The sequence below is a fragment of the Dendrobates tinctorius genome, unplaced genomic scaffold (assembly GCF_039654945.1).
Source record: "Dendrobates tinctorius isolate UK_male_01 unplaced genomic scaffold, ASM3965494v1 ptg000008l, whole genome shotgun sequence".
Classification (NCBI taxonomy): Eukaryota; Metazoa; Chordata; class Amphibia; order Anura; family Dendrobatidae; genus Dendrobates; species Dendrobates tinctorius.
In genome coordinates, this window is record NW_027361676.1 from 1074222 (window position 1) to 1096033 (window position 21812).

The following is a 21812-nucleotide window of genomic DNA, read 5'->3' on the forward strand; positions in this document are numbered from 1 at the left end:
AAAAAATCATCCCAAAAATCGGAACAAAAAGCGATCAAAAACTGTCACGTGCCCGAAAATGATACCAATAGAAATGTCAACTCATCCCGCAAAAAATAAGACCTCACATGACTCGGTGGGTCAAAACATGGAAAAATAATAGCTCTCAAAATGTGGTGATGCACTATTTTTACAATAAAAAGTGTCTTTTAGCTGCCAAATATAAAAACCCGCTATAACTAGTAAATCAAACCCCCCGTTATCATCCCCTTAGTTAGGGAAAAATAATAAAATAAAAAAATGTATTTATTTCCATTTTACCATTAGGTTTATGGCTAGGGCTAGGGTTACGGTTAGGGGTGTGTTGGGGTTAGGGTTGGAGTTAGAATTGGGGGGTTTCCACTGTTTTGGCACATCAGGGGCTTTCCAAACGTGACATGGCGTCTGATCTCAATTCCAGCCAAAAAAGTCAAATGGCGCTGCTTCCCTTCCGAGCTCTTCCATGCGCCCAAATAGCGGTTTACCCCCACATATGGGGGTATCAGCGTGCTCAGTACAAATTGCACAATAACTTTTTGGGTCCTGTTACCCTTGGGAAAATAATAATTGGGGGTGAAAAGATCATTTTTGTGGAAAAAATATGATTTTTTAATTTTACGGCTGTACGTTATAAACTTCTGTGAAGCCCTTGGGGTTTCAAAGTGCTCACCACATATCTAGATAAGTTCCTTGGGGGGTCTAGTTTCCAAAATGGGGTCACTTGTGGGGGGTTTCCCCTGTTTAGGCACATCAGGAGCTCTCCAAACGTGACATGGCATCCGATCTGAATTCCAGCCAATTTTGCAGTGAAAATGTCAAACAGCGCATCTTCCCTTCCGAGCTCTGCCATGCACCCAAACAGTGGTTCCCCCCACATATCAGGTATCAGCGTACTCAGGACAAATTGCACAATAACTTTTACAGTCTAATTTCTCTTGTTACCCTTGGTAAAATAAAAAAATTGAACCTGAAGTAATTCTTTTTGTGAAAAAAAGTTAAATGTTCATTTTTTTAAACATTCAAAAAATTCCTGTGAAGCACTTGAAGGGTTAATAAACTTCTTGAATCTGGTTTTGAGCACCTTGAGGGGTGCAGTTTTTAGAATGGTGTAACTTTTGGGTATTTTCTATCATATATACCCCTCAAAGTGACTTCAAATGTGATGTGGTCCCTAAAAATAAAATGGTGTTGTAAAAATGAGAAATCTCAGGTCAACTTTTAACCTTTATTACTTCCTAATAAAAAAAATTTTTGGTTCCCAAATTGTCCTGATGTAAAGTTAACTTGTGGGAAATGTTACTTATTAAGTTTTTTGAGGGCCATATCTCTGTGATTTAAAAGAATAAAAATTCAAAGTTGAAAAATTGCGAAATTTTCAAAATTTTCGCCAAATTTCGATTTTTTTTCACAAATAAACGCAAGTTATATGAATGAAATTTTACCACTAACATGAAGTACAATATGTTTTGAGAAAACAATGTCAGAATCACTGGGATCCATGGAAGCATTCCAAAGTTATTACCTCATAAAAGGACAGTGGTCAGAATTGTAAAAATTGGCCCGGGCATTAACATGCAGACCACCCTTGGGAGTACAGGGGTTAAATAAACCAAAATGTAGTCGTTTTATTAAAAAACAGGAAACTTCAGTGTAATTTATGAAAGAAGCAAGAACTGGCAAAAATTTAGAGACTCAGAGAGACTCAGATGCACCTTGTATTAAACATGTCATATCTGTAAACTCGTAAAGAGCTGGATATTGACTTAAAGGGCCACTTAATATGGTTGTAATAGTGGTTTCCAAAAGGAGCCACTCCTTGGCTGGGTCCTTCCCTGGAGGAAGAGCTGGCTAGTCCCGTGTTTGAGACTCTTAAATGAGGCTCCACGGTCTTTATTTGCATATTCGTATTTCGCAGGGAGCAATGCACCTAGGAATTCACTGATTGAGCACCTTTGCCGGCTGCCGCAGTGTTTTCTTTGACTGGTCTCCCTGAGGTCAGTGATTGTTTCGTGATGTTGGTCTACTAGGCATTGCTCCCACCTAGCCAGAATCCTACTCCACACTGATGAGGGGCAACACCCCGAAACAGCTGTCTGTGGATGGATACCTGGCCTTGGTATTTCCCTTGTCATATCTGTAAACTCGTAAAGAGCTGGATATTGACTTAAAGGGCCACTTAATATGGTGGTAATGGTGGTTTCCAAAAGGAGCCACTCCTTGGCTGGGTCCTTCCCTGGAGGAAGATCTGGCTAGTCCCGTGTTTGAGACTCTTAAATGAGGCTCCATGGACTTTATTTGCATATTCGTATTTCCCACGGAGCAATGCACCTAGGATTTCACTGATTGAGCACCTTTGCCGGCTGCCGCTGTTAGGTGTCTGGTTTCTGCATCTGCTCTGCAGGAATCCAGAGCCTCACATTCTGTGGTCTCCTGCTGCCCATCTATTGCAGAGAAGATTACTTTGCAGCAGACCGCTCCAGAGACTAAGTTCCTCTGTGCTCCTTCTGGGCATGCTCACGAGACGATCTCCCATTGGAGATCGACAGTCATGTGCCCAGGTCCTGTCCCAGATCTCATTGGTCCATCTCAGAGATCTGGAAGGTCCCGCACGGCTATAAAAAGCGCGCTTGGCCGTTCCGCCATGCGCTAGTATAGGCTATACTTGCTATGTATGAATGGTGACGGATGTATGATTCTGGTGACTGACTCAATTGAAACCCCTTCCCTCTGATATTACGCATGTGGATAGGGAACTAGAGAGATAGTCAGCGCCAGTCAGTGGCAAGCTATAGGCCACAGTGCATACCACACCTCTGTGCTAGCGTCCAATGGTGTCACACCTCACGGCACTATCGTATAGCGGCAGTAGTTACCGCAGTTAACAGCACTTACTGGCGTCCGCGGTTGCTACGCCGCACGCACGGTAGGTCAAGACGGACACCGACCTCTGTCTTGGGCCGTGTCCTGTGACCATATACCGTGTGTGCACGCCAGCTGAGACCTGTGAAGGTAACAGGCTTAGCGTTTATGCTTTAGGGCCTCTGTGAGTTTAACAGAGTCTGCTCTGCGCACCCCGGGTGACGTTTAACCCGAGTGCAGTATACCGCCATATAAGCGAGTCCGCCATTACTCAGCAGCGGTTGTTACACCTACGGCACAGTGGACCCCGGGCGGCGAACGCACTTCCTATTATTTATATTTAGTGCGTTCCGCCGTCCCTAACAGCCGCAGTGTTTTCTTTGACTGGTCTCCCTGAGGTCAGTGATTATTTCGTGATGTTGGTCTACTAGGCATTGCTCCCACCTAGCCAGAATCCTACTCCACACTGATGAGGGGCAACACCCCGAAAGAGCTGTCTGTGGATGGATACCTGGCCTTGGTATTTCCCTTGTCATATCTGTAAACTTGTAAAGAGCTGGATATTGACTTAAAGGGCCACTTAACCCCTTAAGCCCCAAGGGTGGTTTGCACGTTAATGACCGGGCCATTTTTTACAATTCTGACCACTGTACTTTTATGAGGTAATAACTCTAAAAAGCTTCCATGGATCCCGGTGATTCTGACATTGTTTTCTCGTGATATATTGTACTTCATGTTAGTGGTAAAATTTCATTCAAATAACTTGCGTTTATTTGTGAAAAAAATGGAAATTTGGTGAAAATTTTGAAAATTTCGCAATTTTCCAACTTTGAATTTTTATGCCCTTAAATCACAGAGATACGGCACACAAAAAACTTGATAAGTAACATTTTCCACATGTTTACTTTACATCAGCACAATTTTGGAACCAAAATTTTTTTTGTTAGGAAGTTATAAGGGTTAAAAATTGACCAGCGATTTCTCATTTTTGCAACACCATTTTATTTTTACGGACCACATCACATTTGAAGCCACTTTGAGGGGTCTATATGATAGAAAATACCCAAATGTGACACCATTCTAAAAACTGCACCCCTTAAGGTGCTCAAAACCACATTCAAAAAGTTTATTAACCCTTTAGTTGCGTCACAGGAATTTTTTGAATATTTAAAAAAAAATGAACATTTAACTTTTTTTCACAAAAAAATACTTCAGGTTCAATTTTTTTTATTTTACCAAGGGTAACAGGAGAAATTGGACTGCAAAATTTATTGTGCAATTTGTTCTGAGTACGCTGATACCTGATATGTGAGGGGGAACCACTGTGTCGGCGCATGGCTGAGCTCAGAAGGGAAGGAGCGCCGTTTTTCAGTGCAAAATTGGCTGGAATTCAGATCGGATGCCATGTCACGTTTGGAGAGCCCCTGATGTACCTAAACAGTGGAAACCCCCCACAAGTGACCCCATTTTGGAAACTAGAACCCCCAAGGAACTTATCTAGATCTTTTCACCCCCAATTTTTATTTTCCCAAGGGTAACAGGACCCTAAAAGTTATTGTGCAAATAGTCCTGAGCACGCTGATACCCCACATGTGGGGGTAAACCACTATTAGGGCGCATGGCAGAGCTCGGAAGGGAATCAGCGCCATTTGACGTTTTTGTCTGGAATTGAGATCGGACACCATGTCGCGATTGGAAAACCCCTGATGTACCAAAACAGTGGAAACCCCCCACAAATGACACCATTTTGGAAACTAGACCCCCCAAGGAACTTATCTAGATGTGTGGTGAGAACTTTGAACCCCCAAGGGCTTCACAGAAGTTTATAACATACAGCCGTACAATTAAAAAATCATATTTTTTCCACAAAAATAATCTTTTCACCCTCAATTCTTATTTTTCCAAGGGTAACAGGACCCTAAAAGTTATTGTGCAATTTGTCCTGATTACGCTGATACCCCATATGTGGGGGTAGAACACTATTTGGGCGCATGGCAGAAGGGAAGGGAAGCAGCGCCATTTGACGTTTTTGGCTGGAATTGAGATCGGACACCATGTCGCGTTTGGAGAGCCCCTGATGTACCAGAACAGTGGAAACTCCCCACAAATGACACCATTTTGGAAACTAGACCCCCCAAGGAACTTATCTAGATGTGTGGTGAGCACTTTCACCCCTCTAGTGCTTCACAGAAGTTTATAACACCCGGGCGTGAAAATAAAAAAATCGTATTGTTTCCACAAGCATGATCTTTTAGTCCCCATTTTTTTTTATTTTCCCAAGGGTAACAGGAGAAATTGAACCCCAAAAATTGTTGTCCAATTTGTCCTGAGTACGTTGATACCCCATATGTGGGAGAAAACTACTGTATGGGCACACGTCGGGTCTCGGAAGGGAAGTAGTGACGTCATGGAATGCAGACTTTGATGGAATGGTCTGCGGGTGTCATGTTGCCTTTGGAGAGCCCCTGATGTACCTAAACTATTGAAACTCCCCACAAGTGACCCCATTTTGGAAACTAGACCCCCCACGGAACTTATCTAGATGTGTGGTGAGCACTTTGAACCCCCAAGTGCTTCACAGAAGTTTATAATGCCCAGGCGTGAAAATAAAAAGATGATTTTTTCCAAAAAAAATTATATTTTTGCCCCCAATTTTTTATTTTCCTAAGGGTAACAGGAGAAATTGGACCCTAAAAGTTGTTTTGAAATTTGTCCTGAGTAGGCTGATACCCTATATGTGGGGGTAAAACACTGTTTGGGCGCATGGCAGAGCTTGGAAGGGAAGGAGCACCTTTTGACTTTTTCAACTCAGAATTGGCTGGAATTGAGATCAGACGCCATGTTGCATTTGGAGAGCACCTGATGGGCCCAAACAGTGGAAACCCCCAATTCTAACTCCAACCCTAACCCCAACACACCCCTAACCCTAATCTCAGCCCAAACCCTAGCCCTAGCCCTAACCCTAGCCCTGGCCCTAACCCTAGCCCTAACCCTAATGGGAAAATGGAAATAAATACATTTTCTTTTAATTTTATTATTTTTCCCTAACTAAGGGGGTGATAACGGGGGGTTTGATTTACTATTTATGGCGGTTTTTATATTTGGCAGCTGTCATATGCTAAAAGACGCTTTTTATTGTAAAAATAGTTTTTGCATCACCACATATTGAGAGCTATAACTTTTCCGTATTTTGACCCACCGAGTCATGTGAGGTCTTATTTTTTGCGGGACGAGTTGACATTTTTATTGGTACCATTTTTGGGCACGTGACATTTTTTGATCGCTTTTTATTCCAATTTTTGGGACGCAGAATGAACAAAAACCAGCGTTTCATGAATTTCTTTTGGGGGGTGCGTTTACACCGTTCCACGTGCGATAAAATTGATAAAGCAGCTTTATTCTTCGGGTCAGTACGGTTACAGCGATACCTCATTTAGGTCTTTTTTTATGTTTTGTCGGTTTTATGCAATGAAAACTATTTTATATAAAAAATAATTATTTTTGCATCGCTTTATTCTGCGAGCTATAACTTTTTTATTTTTTTGCTGATGATGCTGTATGGCAGCTCGTTTTTTGCAGGACAAGATGATGTTTTCAGCGGTACCATGGATATTTATATGCGTCTTTTTGATCACGCGTTATAAACGCAAGTCATATCGAAGAAATTTTACCACTAACATGAAGTTCAATATGTCACGAAAAAAGATTTTCAGAATCAGCGGGATCCGTTAAAGCGTTCCAGAGTTATAACCACATAAAGTGACAGTGACCAGAATTGTAAAAATTGGCCTTGTCATTAAGGTGAAAATTGGCTCTGTCAATAAAGGGTTAATTTTCTTTAAATTATTGTCCATGCTGTTGTGATCACAGAGGTTTATTATCTAACAAAATACTTATACTTAGGCCTGAGTCACACACAACGTATACAAAATCGATCCATTTTTCACGGACGAGAATCGCACAAATGTCACAGGGCAGCACGGTGGCTCAGTGGTTAGCACTGCAGCCTTGCAGCGCTGGAGTCCTGGGTTCGAATCCCACCAAAGACAACATCTGCAAGGAGTTTAAATGTTCTCCCTGTGTTTGCGTGGGTTTCCTCCGGGTACTCCGGTTTCCTCCCACATTCCAAAGACATACTGATAGGGAATTTAGATTGTGAGACCCATTGGGGACAGCGATGATAATGTATGCAAACCTGTAAAGTGCTGCAGAATTTGTTAGCGCTATATAAAAATAAAGATTATTATTATGTCTCATGAACAGTGATCCGTATGTCATCCATGTGAAATGCGAGAATGCAATATTCTCGCATCTAAGCATTCGTATGGTGAGATTTTCTCCCCGGCGTGCAAAATGGACATATAATGGATCCCAATGACAGGTTAAAATTGAAAAGAAAGAATAGATATATACACATAGAATACATATATACACTACTGTTCAAAAGTTTGGGGTCACCCAGACAATTTTGTGTTCTCCATGAAAACTCATACTTTTATTAATCAAATAAGTTGCCAAATGAACTTAAAATCTAGTCGAGACATTGAAAAGGTTCGAAAAGAAGATTTTTATTTGAAATAATAATTTTCTCCCTCAAACTTTGCTTTCGTCAAAGAATGCTCCCTTTGCAGCAATTACAGCATTGCAGACCTTTGGCATTCTAGTAGTTAATTTGCTGAGGTAATCTGGAGAAATTTCACCCAATGCTTCCAGAAGCCCCTCCCACAAGTTGGTTTGGCTTGATGGGCACTTTTTGCATACCCTACGGTCAAGCTGCTCCCACAACAGCTAAATGGGGTTGAGATCTGGTGACTGCGCTGGCCACTCCATTACAGATAGAATACCAGCTGTCTGCTTCTTCCCTAAATAGTTCTTGAATAATTTGGAGGGGTGCTTTGGGTCATTGTCCTGTTGTAGGATGAAATTGGCTCCCATCCAGCGCTGTCCACAGGGTATGGCATGGCATTGCAAAATGGAGTGATAGCCTTTCTTATTCAAAATCCCTTTTACCTTGTACAAATCTCCCACTTTACCAGCACCAAAGCAAACCCAGACCATCACATTACCTCCACCATGCTGGACAGATGGCATCAGGCACGCTTCCAGCATCTGGGATTTTTTTTGATCATTTGTTTGTATGATTTATATTATTTATAATATATTCCTTATGATTTTTCTGGGATTTTTGGGCATTGAGTCCGAATGACTGATATTATTTGGAGTATTCCTTATATGTGATTTTTTTCAATCCCGGTTTTTTCTTCTTTTTGGTTTTCACAAATGTGCATGTGTCTGCACAAATGGTTAGAAACCGACTCCATGAGGATGGTCTGAGGACCCGACGTCCACAGATGGGGGTTGTGCTCACAGCCCAACACCATGCAGGATGCTTAGCATTTGCCACAGAACACCAGGATTGGCAAATTCACCACTGGCACCCTGTGCTCTTCACAGATGAAAGCAGGTTCACACTGAGCACATGTGACAGACGTGACAGAGTGTGGAGACACCGTGGAGAGCAATCTGCTGCCTGCAACATCATTCAGCATGACCGGTTTCGCAGTGGGTCAGTAATGGTGTGGGGTGGCATTTCTTTGGAGGGTCGCACAGCTTGACTGCCATTAGGTACTGAGATGAGATCCTCAGTCCCCTTGTGAGACCATATGCTGGTGCGGTTGGCCCTGGGTTCCTCCTAAAGCAGGACAATGCCAGACCTCATGTGGCTGGAGTGTGTCAGCAGTTCCTGCAAGATGAAGCCATTGAAGCTATGGACTGGCCCACCCATTCCCCAGTCCTGAATCTGATAGAGCACATCTGGGACATCATGTCTCACTCCATCCACCAACATCACGTTGCACCACAGACTGTTCAGGAGTTGGCGGATGCTTTAGTCCAGGTCTGGGAGGAGATCCCTCAGGAGACCATCTGCCGCCTCATCAGGAGCATGCCGAGGCGTTGTACAGTAGGGAGGTCATACAGGCACACAATACTGAGCCTCATTTTGACTTGTTTTAAGGACATTACATTCCACTTTAATTGTGTGTGCGACTCCAAATCCAGGTCTACATTGGTTAATAAATTTGATTTCCATTGATGATTTTTGTGTGATTTTGTTGTCAGCACATTCAACTTTGTACAGAACAGTGTATTCAATGAGAATATTTCATTCATTCAAATCTAGGATGTGTTATTTGAGTGTTCCCTTTATTTTTTTGAGCAGTGTATATATTTCATAGACAGATAGATAACAGAATAGCCGATAATTCAATTGTCGGCTTCTGTAAAATCATTACAGAACCCGATATGAAGTGACACATGGTTTACATACAGTAAGCCATTTCATTTCATTTAGATTTATATATGTATTTGACTAATAATTAGATTAGTGTATGTGAGTAAAATTTGGGACATGTAGGTGTTAAATTAACGGGTATATTCCTGGAAAAAAATTGTATGGGCTCCAGCGCAATTTTCTCTGCCAGAGAGGGAAAGCCAGTGACTGAGGGCAGATATTAATCGCCTAGAAAGGGACCATGGTTATTGCCCACCCCCCGGCTACAAATGTCTGCCCCCAGCCACCCCAGAAAAGGCGCATCTGTAAGATGCGCCTTTCCTGGCACTTAGCCTCTCTATTCCCACTGCCCCAGAGTTACACGCACCCCAATAACCCTTTGAACCAACGTCCTTGATGTCCACATGAAAACAAAGTTCCCATTATTCATTTGGTACTCCCATAATGTTTGTCCTTGAAGTGAATGCAAGGCCTGCTCCAAGTTTGGGCGCACCCCAATAACACTTTGAACAGACATCCTGGATGGCCGCATAAAACCAAAGTTCACATTATTCATTTGGCACTCCCATAATATTTGCCCATGAAGTGAATGCAAGGCCTGCTCCAAATTTTTGATGCACCCCAAAAACTCTTTGAACAGACGTGGAGGAGGGCCTCCTAAAAATCTGTTCCCATTACAAAGGAGCGAGTCTCCTACTGTATGCGTGTAATGCCCATACAGTAAGTGTATGGGTTGACAAACATTTTCCCCTGGGGGGATATAGCAACATACTGTCTACAAATTTTTTTTTACGTGCATCACAAACACCCTTTGAAACAATAATGTTGGTGTTGCATCACGGACCACGGTCACCCTGGTGATCTAGTGGTGATGGATGAAGAGACGTGGAGGATGGCCTCATAAAAATCTGTTCCCATTACAAAAGAGAGGGTCTCCTATACTTGTATTTCCCATGCAGCAAGTGTATGGGCTGACAAACATTTCCTCCTGGGGGGTATACAACAACATACAGTGGGTACGGAAAGTATTCAGACCCCTTTACATTTTTCACTCTTTGTTTCATTGCAGCCATTTGGTAAATTCAAAAAAGTTCATTTTTTTTCTCATTAATGTACCCTCTGTATCCCATCTTGACTGAAAAAAAGACAGAAATGTAGAAATTTTTGCAAATTTAATAAAAAAGAAAAACTGAAATATCACTTGGTCATAAGTAATCAAACCCTTTGCTCAGACACTCATATTTAAGTCACATGCTGTCCATTTCCTTGTGATCCTTCTTGAGATGGTTCTACTCTTTCATTGGAGTCCAGCTATGTTTAATTAAACTGATAGGACTTTGTAAAGGCACACACCTGTCTATATAAACCGTCACAGCTCACAGCACATGTCAGACCAAATGAGAATCATGAGGTAAAAGGAACTGGCCAAGGAGCTCAGAGACAGAATTGTGGCAAGGCACAGATATGGCCAAGGTTACAAAAGAATTTCTGCAGTATTCAAGGTTCCTAAGAGCACAGTTGCCTCCATAACTTTTAAATGGAAGAAGTTTGGGACCACCAGAAGTCTTCCTAGACCTGGCCGTCCAGCCAAACTGAACAATCGTGGAAGAAGAGCCTTGGTGAGAGAGGTAAAGAAGGACCCCAAGATCACTGTGGCTGAGCTCCACAGATGCAGTAGGGAGATGGGAGAAAGTTCCACAAAGTCAACTATCACTGCAGCCCTCCACCAGTCAGGTCTATATGGCAGAGTAGCCTGACGGAAGCCTCTCCTCAGTGCAAGACATATGAAAGCCCGCGTAGAGTAAGCTAAAAACACATGAAGGACTCCCAGACTATGAGAAATAAGATTCTCTGGTCTGATGAGATGAAGATAAACCTTTTTAGTGATAATTCTAAGCGGTACGGGTGGAGAAAACCAGGCACTGCTCATCACCTGCCCAGTACAATCCCACCAGTGAAACATGGTGGTGGCAGCATCATGCTATGGGGGTGTTTTTCAGCTGCAGGGACAGGACAACTGGTTGCAATTGAAGGAAACATGAATGTGGCCAAGTACAGAGATATCCTGGATGAAAATCTCTTCCAGAGTGCTCTGGACCTCTGGGGGATGTGCAATGGGATTATTTAATCAATAAATTGAGGGGTATTTTCCCTAGTATTGGCCATTTTGTGGTATTACTTTTGTGGTATTAATAGTGTGTACCTATTCAGCGGCACCTCTTTGGATTATTGATTAACTCTATATAACTGTCTTTATTAGTTCCTGGGCGTCGTATGAGTTATGTGAGTGACAATTGTTCTTGTACAATTCCACCTTGTCTGATATTTGGCAATATGAATTTTACTAATGTCCTAATAAAAAATATATTTTTTATAAGATCACTGCCTTTTGATCATCACTTTTCTTTTGGGTCTATGTGGTATTGATGATAGGCTATATCAATCCAGCCGTACATGGTTATTGAACCATGTGTGGTTGTCAGACTTTGTTGTATATTAATTCATCAGTAAATAGAAATTGAATTTAAATATATAAATATTCTGAGAATGCATATACCCAAATAAGTATTAAGTATTATTTTAATCTAATTTAATCTAATTTAAGGATTCGGCTGAAAATCTAATAGATTCAGTAATGCAGAAAATGAGAAAACACATGTTCATGGGAAAGTATTTGACCCCCAATATACTGTTCACTTGATCATAGTTTCTGAAGTCATTAGGGATTATAAATTAAAGTATTGAGCTATTTAATTCCTTTGCATTTTTCCCTACAGTTACTTTAAGAAGTACAAGAGATTTCATGGGCTTTTTCCTTCAAGCTCGCAGAATATCGAATGACCAAGTAGCTGGGTCTTTTGTACTCATTCCACCTGGCTCCAAACTACTGAGCTGCTTTGAGGATGGAGACACTGTGACCCATTCAGATAAGTCCTTGAAAAGAAATCTGTCCTTTGTGTGGAAGTCACCTAATCAGCCAGTGGGAGACATTAAATTCTTGTGAGTGTGTACAATACATATTCAGCTTAAATGTTTTCATGTTTGTTAAAAACAGCCTCAAAAAGGAACACTGACTATTGAGAATTGATATGCAATATATCTGAAAATACAAGAATTTATACAGTACTGTGCTGTAAAGTAAGAATGCTTTTAAATATTTTATTTTTATTAACTACTGTAAATAAATGAAAATTCAATGAACAAAAGAGAAATCTCAATCAAATAAATATTTTGTGTGACTGCCCTTTGCCTCACGTGTGCCGATACTTAAGAGAAATGAATGTTCCGAATAGCCCTTTACATACATTATGTATCATGATGGGGCTCACAATCTAAATTCCCTATCAGTGAGTCTTTGGAATGTGGGAGGAAACCAGAAAAACTCAGAGGAAACCCACGCAAACACTGGGAGAACATACAAACTCCTTGCAGATGTTGTCCTTGGTGGGATTTGAACCCAGTACCCCCGCACTGCAAGGCTTTGTCTCTGTGACATCAGAGGAGCGCATTGGCATGGATCTGACCAAATTGGGAGCTAGTATCATGCTGTATTATGACTTTTTAATATTTTTTTACAGTGTATCTGTAGTTCAGTCATACTTCGTTTATTGGGCACAAATTGAGTCCTCTGTCATCTCTACCAACATACAGAACGGGACATCAGTGAACCAAGAAATAAAAGCATCAGACATGGAGACAACGTCTGTTACAAGTACATGTCTTACATATTTGGTACTTTTAAATAATAAAGCAGCTATTTGCCATTTATTCTATTACATGTTGTTATTAGGCCTGAAATTCTAGCTCACAATGACAATCTGCAGATTTCTTGTTGGTTCTATATGTGTTAGATTGATTAAATATCAGGTAGAACTTATGTAGACATGGATGAGGAGCACTATTTCTAGATGTAGCCTTTAAGTAATATACTTCAATAACATTACTTTCCCATCTTCTAAACACTATAACCCAATTCTGGTTTAACGGCCTAGTTCAAGCTCCCTAAAGGCCCCGTCACACACAGCAAGATCACCAGTGAGATTGCTCATTTTGTGACGCCACAGCGATCGCGCTCCAACGTCCTGGGCCATTTTTTGATCGTTGATCTCCCGCTGGCCAGAGCGCATCGCTGCGTGTGACAGCGAGAGACCAACGATCAGCGACGCTAGGAGCTGGTTTCCAATGTAAACAGCGGGAATCTAAGAGCCGCGCGACTCTTAGATACCCGCTGTTTACCTTGGATACCAGCTTGCTCGCTGGTCTTGATCGCTGGTGGGTTTGTCTATGTGACAGCTCACCAGCGATCAGCTATGTCCCAGCGATCCCATCCACGTTGGATCGTTAGTGGGATCGCTGGGACATTGAAGCATGTAACGGGGCCTTAAGAATCTGCTTTCAACTGCTGCTCAGCATGAATCCTTTTTACAATGGAGAGTATGGGACTTTCCCTATCTGAGCCTCTCTGCTCCCTTACCGTATAGTCAGATAGGGACGATCTCCAACAGATGGTTTGTAAATAGAGTAGGAATGCTTGCTAAGTAGTAGATGAAAGTAGATTCTTAAGGCCCCGTTACACATAATGATGTCCCAGCGATCCCACCAACAATCCGACATGGATGGGATCACTGGGACATTGTTAGGCTGATCGCTGGTGAGCTGTCACATAGCCCCTTCAGCGATCAGGACCAGCGAGCAAGCTGGTTTCCAATGTAAACAGCGGGTATCTAAGAGCCGTGCGGCTCTTGGATACCCGTTGTTTATCCTAGATACCAGCGTGCACACTGGTATCCAACGTAAACATCGGGTAACTAAGAGCCGCGCAGCTCTTGGATACCTGCTGTTTACCCCGCTGGTATCTAGGGTAAACAGCGGGTATCTAAGAGCCGCGCAGCTCTTAGTTACCCGATGTTTACGTTGGAAACCAGCGTGCAGCGTCGCTGATCGTGCATCTCCCGCTGCCACATGCAGCAATGCTTGCTGGCCAGGGGGAGAACAACGATCAGAAAATGGCCCAGGACGATCCTGCATGATCAGCGATACTCGGCAGGGGGGCCGGTCGCTGATCCCTGTCACACACAGAAATATCGCTGGAGAGATCGCTGATGCGTCACAAAATCAGCGATCTCGCTAGCGATCTCGCTGTGTGTGACGGGGCCCTTAGAGAGCATGAACTCAGCTATTAAAATATCACTGCAGTCTGGGGTTTGTAAGAGTAGAAGGCAAAATAATCTAATATTAACCCCTTCCTGACTCGGCTAGTTTTCATTTTCTTTTCGTTTTCGTTTTTTCTTTCCCTTCTTCCAAGAGCTATAACTTTTTTATTTTTTCATCCACATAATCATGTGAAGACTTTTTTTTTCGGGGGACGAGTTATACTTTTCATTTTATCATGTGATGCACTGGAAAGCGGGAGAAGACTAAGTTGAAATAGAAAAAATATGCAATCCCACAATAGTTTTTTTTTTTTTTTTTCCCCATGTTCACTATCCAGTAAAACTGATTGAACAGTATGATTCTCCAAGTCAGGATGATTACGCAAATACCAAACATGTATAGTTTTGGCAAACTTATGTCTGCGCTTAACAGATAAATATAGCACACAGTTATCACTTATACAGAATAAGAGGGTTTACTTCACTCTTCAACTTTTTCTCAAACATTAGCAATTGAGAATTTGTAATGTGTTTTTTGCTTTTTTAGCAGGTCCTAAGTACCCCAATACTTCAGCTGATACACACAAGACTTCTTTAGTTAGCTTTACCAAAACAAAGCCACCAGAAATTTCCATTGCGGCAGTTATAGAGGAAATAAAGCATGTCTTTCCTAATGTCACATCTTCTATGAAAACTTCTCCGCAGCATCTGCCCAGTAGTCCTACCAGTGCTGATAGTCATGTAGAATCAGAATTATTCCTCCAGTATCGTGGATCAACTGCCCATCCTGTCACATTACAGAAGACCAAAACCCAATATCCAAACTCAACTTACAGCATAAATAGCAGGTATTGTATATTAAATATTAATTTCAAAATGTGAATAAAGAAAATTTGACCCTGTACTTTAAACTCAGATTTTTTTGGTTGGAATGGAAGCTGATCTGCAGCACCCTGGAATGGCAGCTACACATTGTACAGCGCTGCGTTGTTCTGGCTTCATATTCTGTTTGCATCAGGCAGCCACAGATGCAACTCCTACCCACATGAATGTGATGACCTATCCTAAGGTCATCAAAATCTAAGCAATGGCCAACCCTTTAAATAGCTAACCTCTGAGTGACACAAAGAACAGAAGGACAGGAGGGAACAGTGACAAAAAGTTAGACCCTTGGGACTCAGGGAATCATAAAATAGAGGCTACTCATTTGTATGCTAAAGCCCAGGGATAACGCCATAGGGAGTAACAAGTCCTACAGAACAGAATGTAAAGAAACAATGCCTTAGGACATGTTCACATGTTGCGCTTTTCCTTCGTTTTTTTCTGCTTTCTTGGTAGTAAAAAAGCTGCTTAAAAAAGCAGGTTTTGCTGTGTTTTTCATGCGCAGTTTAGTGCCTGCTGTTCCTGAGTTTTCTACACCAAAAACGCAGCAAAACCTGATACCTGTGTCTTTGATCCTAATATATGTTCACATTTTGCTTTTTTGCTGCATTTTTTTCTGCAGGCAAAACCTGCTCACTTGGCAGTAAAGAAGCTGCTTACAAAAGGCTGTTTTTGTGCGTTTTTATCAGGTACATTTGTCTCTTGTGCATGCTGATAAATTTTGGTGCATAAAAATCATGATGCAACTTCCTGAGGCGTTTGCACCAAAAATGGAGCAAAACCTCACACCTGCATTTTTTCACTTACTCAATACTTTCTATGGTAAAAAAAAAAAAAACTGAAAGAAGTGACAAGCTGCAGTTTTCAAAACCACAGCAGTTTTTCAATTCGGTCAGGAAAAATAGCAAGATGTTTGCCTGAGATTTCTAAAATCTCATAGCTTTTGCTGGTACTGTATAACACAGCTTAAAATTTGCATTAAAAAACGCAGCAAAAAAAAAAAAACCAGCAAAAATGCAGCGTGTGAACACTGAGCATAGCTATACTCATTGCTTTCTATGTGTGAAAAAACGCTGCAAAAACACTGAAAGAAGTTACCTGAATCAGTTTTCAAAAACGAAGCAGTTTTCCAAAACAGTCAGGCAGAGCCAGCCCGAACGTATAGGCGAACTAGGCGGCCGCCTAGGGTGCCGACCCAAAGGGGGCGCCAGAGAAAAAATAGAAAAAATTATAAAAAATCTTTTCAAAAGGCAAAAAGTTTTGGGGATGGAAAGAAAAGTGTCCATATTTAAGGGCAAATATGACACAAGAGAGGTTGGTTGGGTTGGCAACAATTTCGATAGAATCTGAAGTTGCTAAACAAATTAATCTCGGTGACTTAGTGTCATCCTTTTCAAAAAAAAGGCAAGGAAACAAAAATTTTAATTACCTATGGTCGTTTTTGTTTTGTGTTATTGATTACTTTGTATATATTTGTCCTATACAACTTCTCAGAAGATTAAAGAGTTAGGAGAGAGTTAATTAATCATTGTTGTTGTGGTTTATTTTGCTCCTAAATTTATATCCCATGTTTTCATCTACTGCCAAGAATAGTAGGGGCGCAACAGAATAGTTTCGCCTAGGGCGCCGTAATCTCTCGGGCCGGCCCCGGAGTCAGGGAAAAAAACAATATGAGCGCATGAGATTTCTGAAATCTCATAGCTTTTGCTGGTACTGCAAAATGCATCTTTTAATTTGCATAAAAACACATCTAAATTGCAATGTGTGAACATGGCCTTAGTGTATTGATTCTCAAGCAGACAGAGGTTTTATAAGTGGCGAGAAACTGTGACTTAGCTGACAGTGTTAGTGTGATCTCTATAAAGGCAAAAGAAAGCTGAGCATGATTGTTCTGCAAAAATTAATATTAATCCTTTATTTTAGTGCTGTAGCTGTAAAGTATAGTTTACGTGACAGAAATGCTGGCCAAAAATCCATAATATTTTACAGCCTTACAGTAGCAGCCTAGTGGGTAAGATTTTACCAAATTTCATCTCCTCTCTGCATATAAAAAATATGGATTTGAAATCTGGAGCATATCAAATTACTTCAATACCTATAGTATTTGAGAACAAAGTTGAGTAAAATTGTTCTCTACATCATGATCTAAGCATTTGCATCATTGATGGTACAGTGTGCTGTTGGTTTATCATTGTACGACCAAAGGAATATTTTTTTCATTTTATTTTTTTTATTTTAGGACTCCACACTTATTTCATAGAAGACTCACAACTCCTTGCAGTGGTTGTGGAGAAGAAAGCAAGGTAAGTGACTGATGAAGAATTGTTTTAACACTATGAAATTTAGTAAATATTTATTTTAAAATAGTTAAACAGTAGTTTCCATAGTAAAATATTCAGAGAATTACCAGGACTCTGCGCTGGCTTCATGCTATTGGTTCACGTTTGGCAGATGCAAGATGTAAACCCCCAACATATACAAGGGTGGGGAATGAGTGCAGCCCCCTGCTCCTGTGACATCACATTTGCGAGGACTAGATAGATAAGGAACAGGGAAGGGTGTTGTGTAATAAAGCAAATTACAAAAGTGGTTAGGGTGTTTAGAAAATACATTTTAGGTGCCATCCCTTTACATATAATAGTGTTGCCATGTACACACCTTCACAGCACATTATGTGGGTACAACCGTAAAAGGTTAAGCTACTTCCACTTATACAATCTTGCACCTTCCACTGAGTTTGCAAGCTAAGCAGAAATCAAACCAAACGCTGTAGATACACAACTTGCTGCCATCACCTACTGCGTTCTGGGTTGAGGGGTACCTAGCACACACTATTCTTCACTAGTTTCCATTAAGGGCACATGAAGATCCTAATTGATTGAATGTATATGTAACTTAAAGGGATTTCTCTTAGCTCATAGCTATAAAAAATATAATTGGTAATAAATAATAAGCAATGGTAATTCATCTCTGAACAACTACAGAGCCAAAGCTACTGGATAATCTGTAGAATGAGTGAATTAATTAATAGAAAGTTGCACAAGAATATGGGATTGTTATAGAGAACATATATTAGTCATTGCTATTGTCGCTATACTTTCAACGCGATATCAAGAACACAATGAAAAACTGTCACATTTTTTTTCCAGACGATTTATAGAGTGCGAAAATTGACTTCACCGAGGCCGACCACTCAGCATGCTTCCTTGGCTCTGCAGACGCAACTTTTCCAAAATCAAGAAATGATGAAAGAACCCATAAAACTAACCTTAAAGGATTCTCAGATTCTTGTTTCCTCTTCTCCTAACACACAATATAAGGAGCTCAAAGCCACCAAAGAACTTTCTGCCAACTTTTTACACCAGCCACAATCTCCAGCTCTGGAACGAAACACAGAGATCAGTACTCCTTCCTGGGTGACTAGGCCTGTCCAGGAGTTTGGTGTCCCAACTAATGGGAAAGAAAATAACGGTAGAGGGATGCAGCTTGCCATGACCCAGCTAGGTATCCTACTAGGGTGCTCTGTAGCTCTTGGGATGGCCCTTGCAGCCGGTCTGCGATGCATTCATGCCCAATACTGCCAGAAGAGGACGGAAGTTTCCTTTAGTGAACCAGACAACAATGTTATTACATTGAGGGAAAGTGGAGAAATGATGCACTTTAAGAAATTTAGGGAGAACAGTTTTGTGCTGGTCCAAGCAGAATATAACTGGATCACTCCGGCTGTTACTGGAAAATCACAGTAATAGTTATATATACTGTACAGCGCTCTCATTGGTTTGGATATTTTCTAATGTTTTGAGCAAAAGCCCTGTTTTTAGGGAACGTGGGTAATGACATAGCAGGTACATATGTAGGAGAGCTAAATTATAACACTACCGGTGAAAATTGTTGGCCATGTAATGGTGGTTTCTTGTAATCAAAATGCATCACCCATCCACAGGGCAGGTCATAATTAGAGATGAGCGGATCTGACAAGATTCAAATTCAACAAATCTGCCGGATATTACCGTGAAACTTGTTTTTGAAGTGAATTTATTCTCCACGAATTTAATGCCCCTAATTTTTTTCTTCGTCTCCTATTTCGTCTCTTCAGACCCCAAGGCATCATAAAACTAAGCTGTAGAAAAGAAACCCAACAATACTCACCTCTGCTCATCTCCACTGTAATAATGAGAAGAGGCGACAAGGACCGTACGGGGAGAGCATGCAGTGAAGTGGCCGGGAAGCCTTCTACGGTTCAGCAAAATAGCGACCAACAGGGCCTATCTTGCTTAATTACAAAAACCCTGCATTCTGAAGAACACAGACTTCTGTAGAATTCATTTTCACTCAAATAAATTCCGCGAAACTCTACTAGTCCATATTTAGTCAGTGGGGTTGGATCCAGCAGTCAAACAGCCATGATACTTATGTATCACCTACGATTTACTTTAAGGTTGTCTTACAGTGTATCTATTGTTATGAAAAAAGATACAGTCAGTTTATAGGCAGCTGAAATGTACATTAGCTGCAGTTTGGACAGAAATGTAGTGTGTACCCTGCATAAAGTAAGTCTTTTACTTTGCCATGCTTCCTGATGCTGTTAAAACTGCTTTGGAAGTTGCAGCTGCATCCCCCTCCTTAGCACTCCCCCTGTCTACTGTTTAAATGGAATCTGAATGTTATTACTATGCAATCTGAGAGCTGCATGATGTAGGGGCAGAGAGCCTGATTCCAGTGATGCATCACTTACTGCACTGCATGGTTTAGTTTTGGTAACATCCCATTTTTTTTCTTGTAGCTGTGGTCAGGATGCTGAACTGAGTATAACTCCGCCCACACCCCTGATTGTACACTTTGCATTGTCATCAAGCTGCCAATCAGTGGTGGGGGCGGGGTTACACAGACTAGCTGGATCGGCCATGTGAGCCCTAGTCAGGCACTGACAATCTCCTCCTGATAAGACATTGATTATATTGAAACTACAACACACAGCCTAATAAGGAACACATCCCTGGAATCAGAATCAACTCACCTACATTATGCTGCTCTTAGATTAAATGGCAAAAACCTGCTAACAGTTTCCCTTTAAGGAAATTTTGCATCGGTTAATGACCCACTGAACAAATGTTGATAATAATGTTTATCCCTGATCATTGCCTTATGTAAATGAGCCAGGAATCAGGCTGATCTAACATTTTCTGCGGACCTAGAAATGAACGTTAGTCAGCAACACATTCACTTGTAAGAATATGCCAATTGTACAAGGGGCCGCAGTAATGACCTTTCCTTACAATGGAGTTTACACATGTAGATAAATGCTGCATGTAAAATGGGAGTGAAACAAGCACGACCACCGATTGACAATATAACATGCCGATCAATCCTTCTTAACCTTAGAACATGATAAAATATTGTAATGATAATAAATGTATTTTATACGAGTCCATATCGGATCATTGGATACTTCTTGTTGTACACTAGATAGATATTTGGATACTGAGGAGGATTACGGATATTTGCCTGATTGTGGGCAGGGAGAGGCAGACACATGCTGCATGCATCCACATCCACTACTGATATATGCAAATTCTATCATTATGACAGGTATGTTTAAATAATACTAATCCATAACAGATGTTACTTGATTTCCTGGAGAATTGGCTTTTCTTTTTATTTGAGGCACCTAGACTTACTGAATAATGTGCAGTGTTCTTTAGTTTTGTATGCCTGCGAGTCCTATTTATTTTTTTAGGGTAAGTGTAACTATGTAACATTAGTAATAACCTTACAATTTCACTGCTATTTAGTTCTTAAATAATATATTGAAAATAAATCTACTTTTTATGAGTCTATATTGGTTCCTTTTTTCGCCTGACCCGACCATGTAACTTTCTTCCTTCCTACGTAATATAACTTTCTGTGCCTGTTGACCACTACATCGAAGGGAACTTGTCGCGGGTATTGGAAGTGTCATAAAGATATTGATTGCAATAATGATAATAAAATCACAGAAGGAAAGTGTCATTAGGTGACACATCATACCAAAATAGTAAAAAAAAATAAATGTCAGCTTCTAGGACCAAACATGACTTTTCATCAGGTGCAAATGGATAGAGATTCTTTGCATCCATTCACACCTGATAAGGAGACATGTTTAATTCTAACAGCAAGAAGACTCTGCAGTATTACCTCAGGTCAGTTCAATACTTTCATTGTCACTATTTTCACATGTTTTCTGACAGAGCTCTAGAGAACAATGAAGACTGGATTTGTATCCGTGAGTCTTTTAAGTGACAAATCAAAGTGAAAAATGCATTTCATGTTTTGGGTAAAAATGTAAAATGTTAACGTTTTTGGAGCTATACTTCCCTAATCATATTTTATCCTAATAAGTGCATAGGAATCGGTCATATATGTAGCAGCTAGATTTGCTGGAGGCATCTGGATGCTATGATAGCTGACCTCTAACATGACTGTAAGCCATACAGATGCCTCATAGGGCGCCAATAGAATATATAATATTTGGATACCAAAGTTCACATAAGTTCACACAAAGGAAGATTAAAGGGAATCTGTCACCACATTTGTCCAATCTAAGCTATTAATATGGGCAAACTGGTTAT

At 40.9% G+C, this 21812-nt stretch overlaps 1 protein-coding gene across 1 annotated transcript in view; it reads left to right on the forward strand.

Moving 5' to 3' along the window:
• The window catches only part of REELD1 (reeler domain containing 1), a 51914-nt gene extending 30873 nt beyond the window's left edge, over positions 1 to 21041 (forward strand). The window contains exons 3-7 of the mRNA XM_073576210.1: positions 11947 to 12169; positions 12748 to 12881; positions 14870 to 15170; positions 17444 to 17507; positions 18354 to 21041. Of these exons, the coding sequence (XP_073432311.1) occupies positions 11947 to 12169; positions 12748 to 12881; positions 14870 to 15170; positions 17444 to 17507; positions 18354 to 18950 (1319 nt within the window). The 3' untranslated portion in view covers positions 18951 to 21041. The remainder of the gene's footprint in view (positions 1 to 11946; positions 12170 to 12747; positions 12882 to 14869; positions 15171 to 17443; positions 17508 to 18353) is intronic.
• Positions 21042 to 21812: the final 771 nt, after the last annotated feature.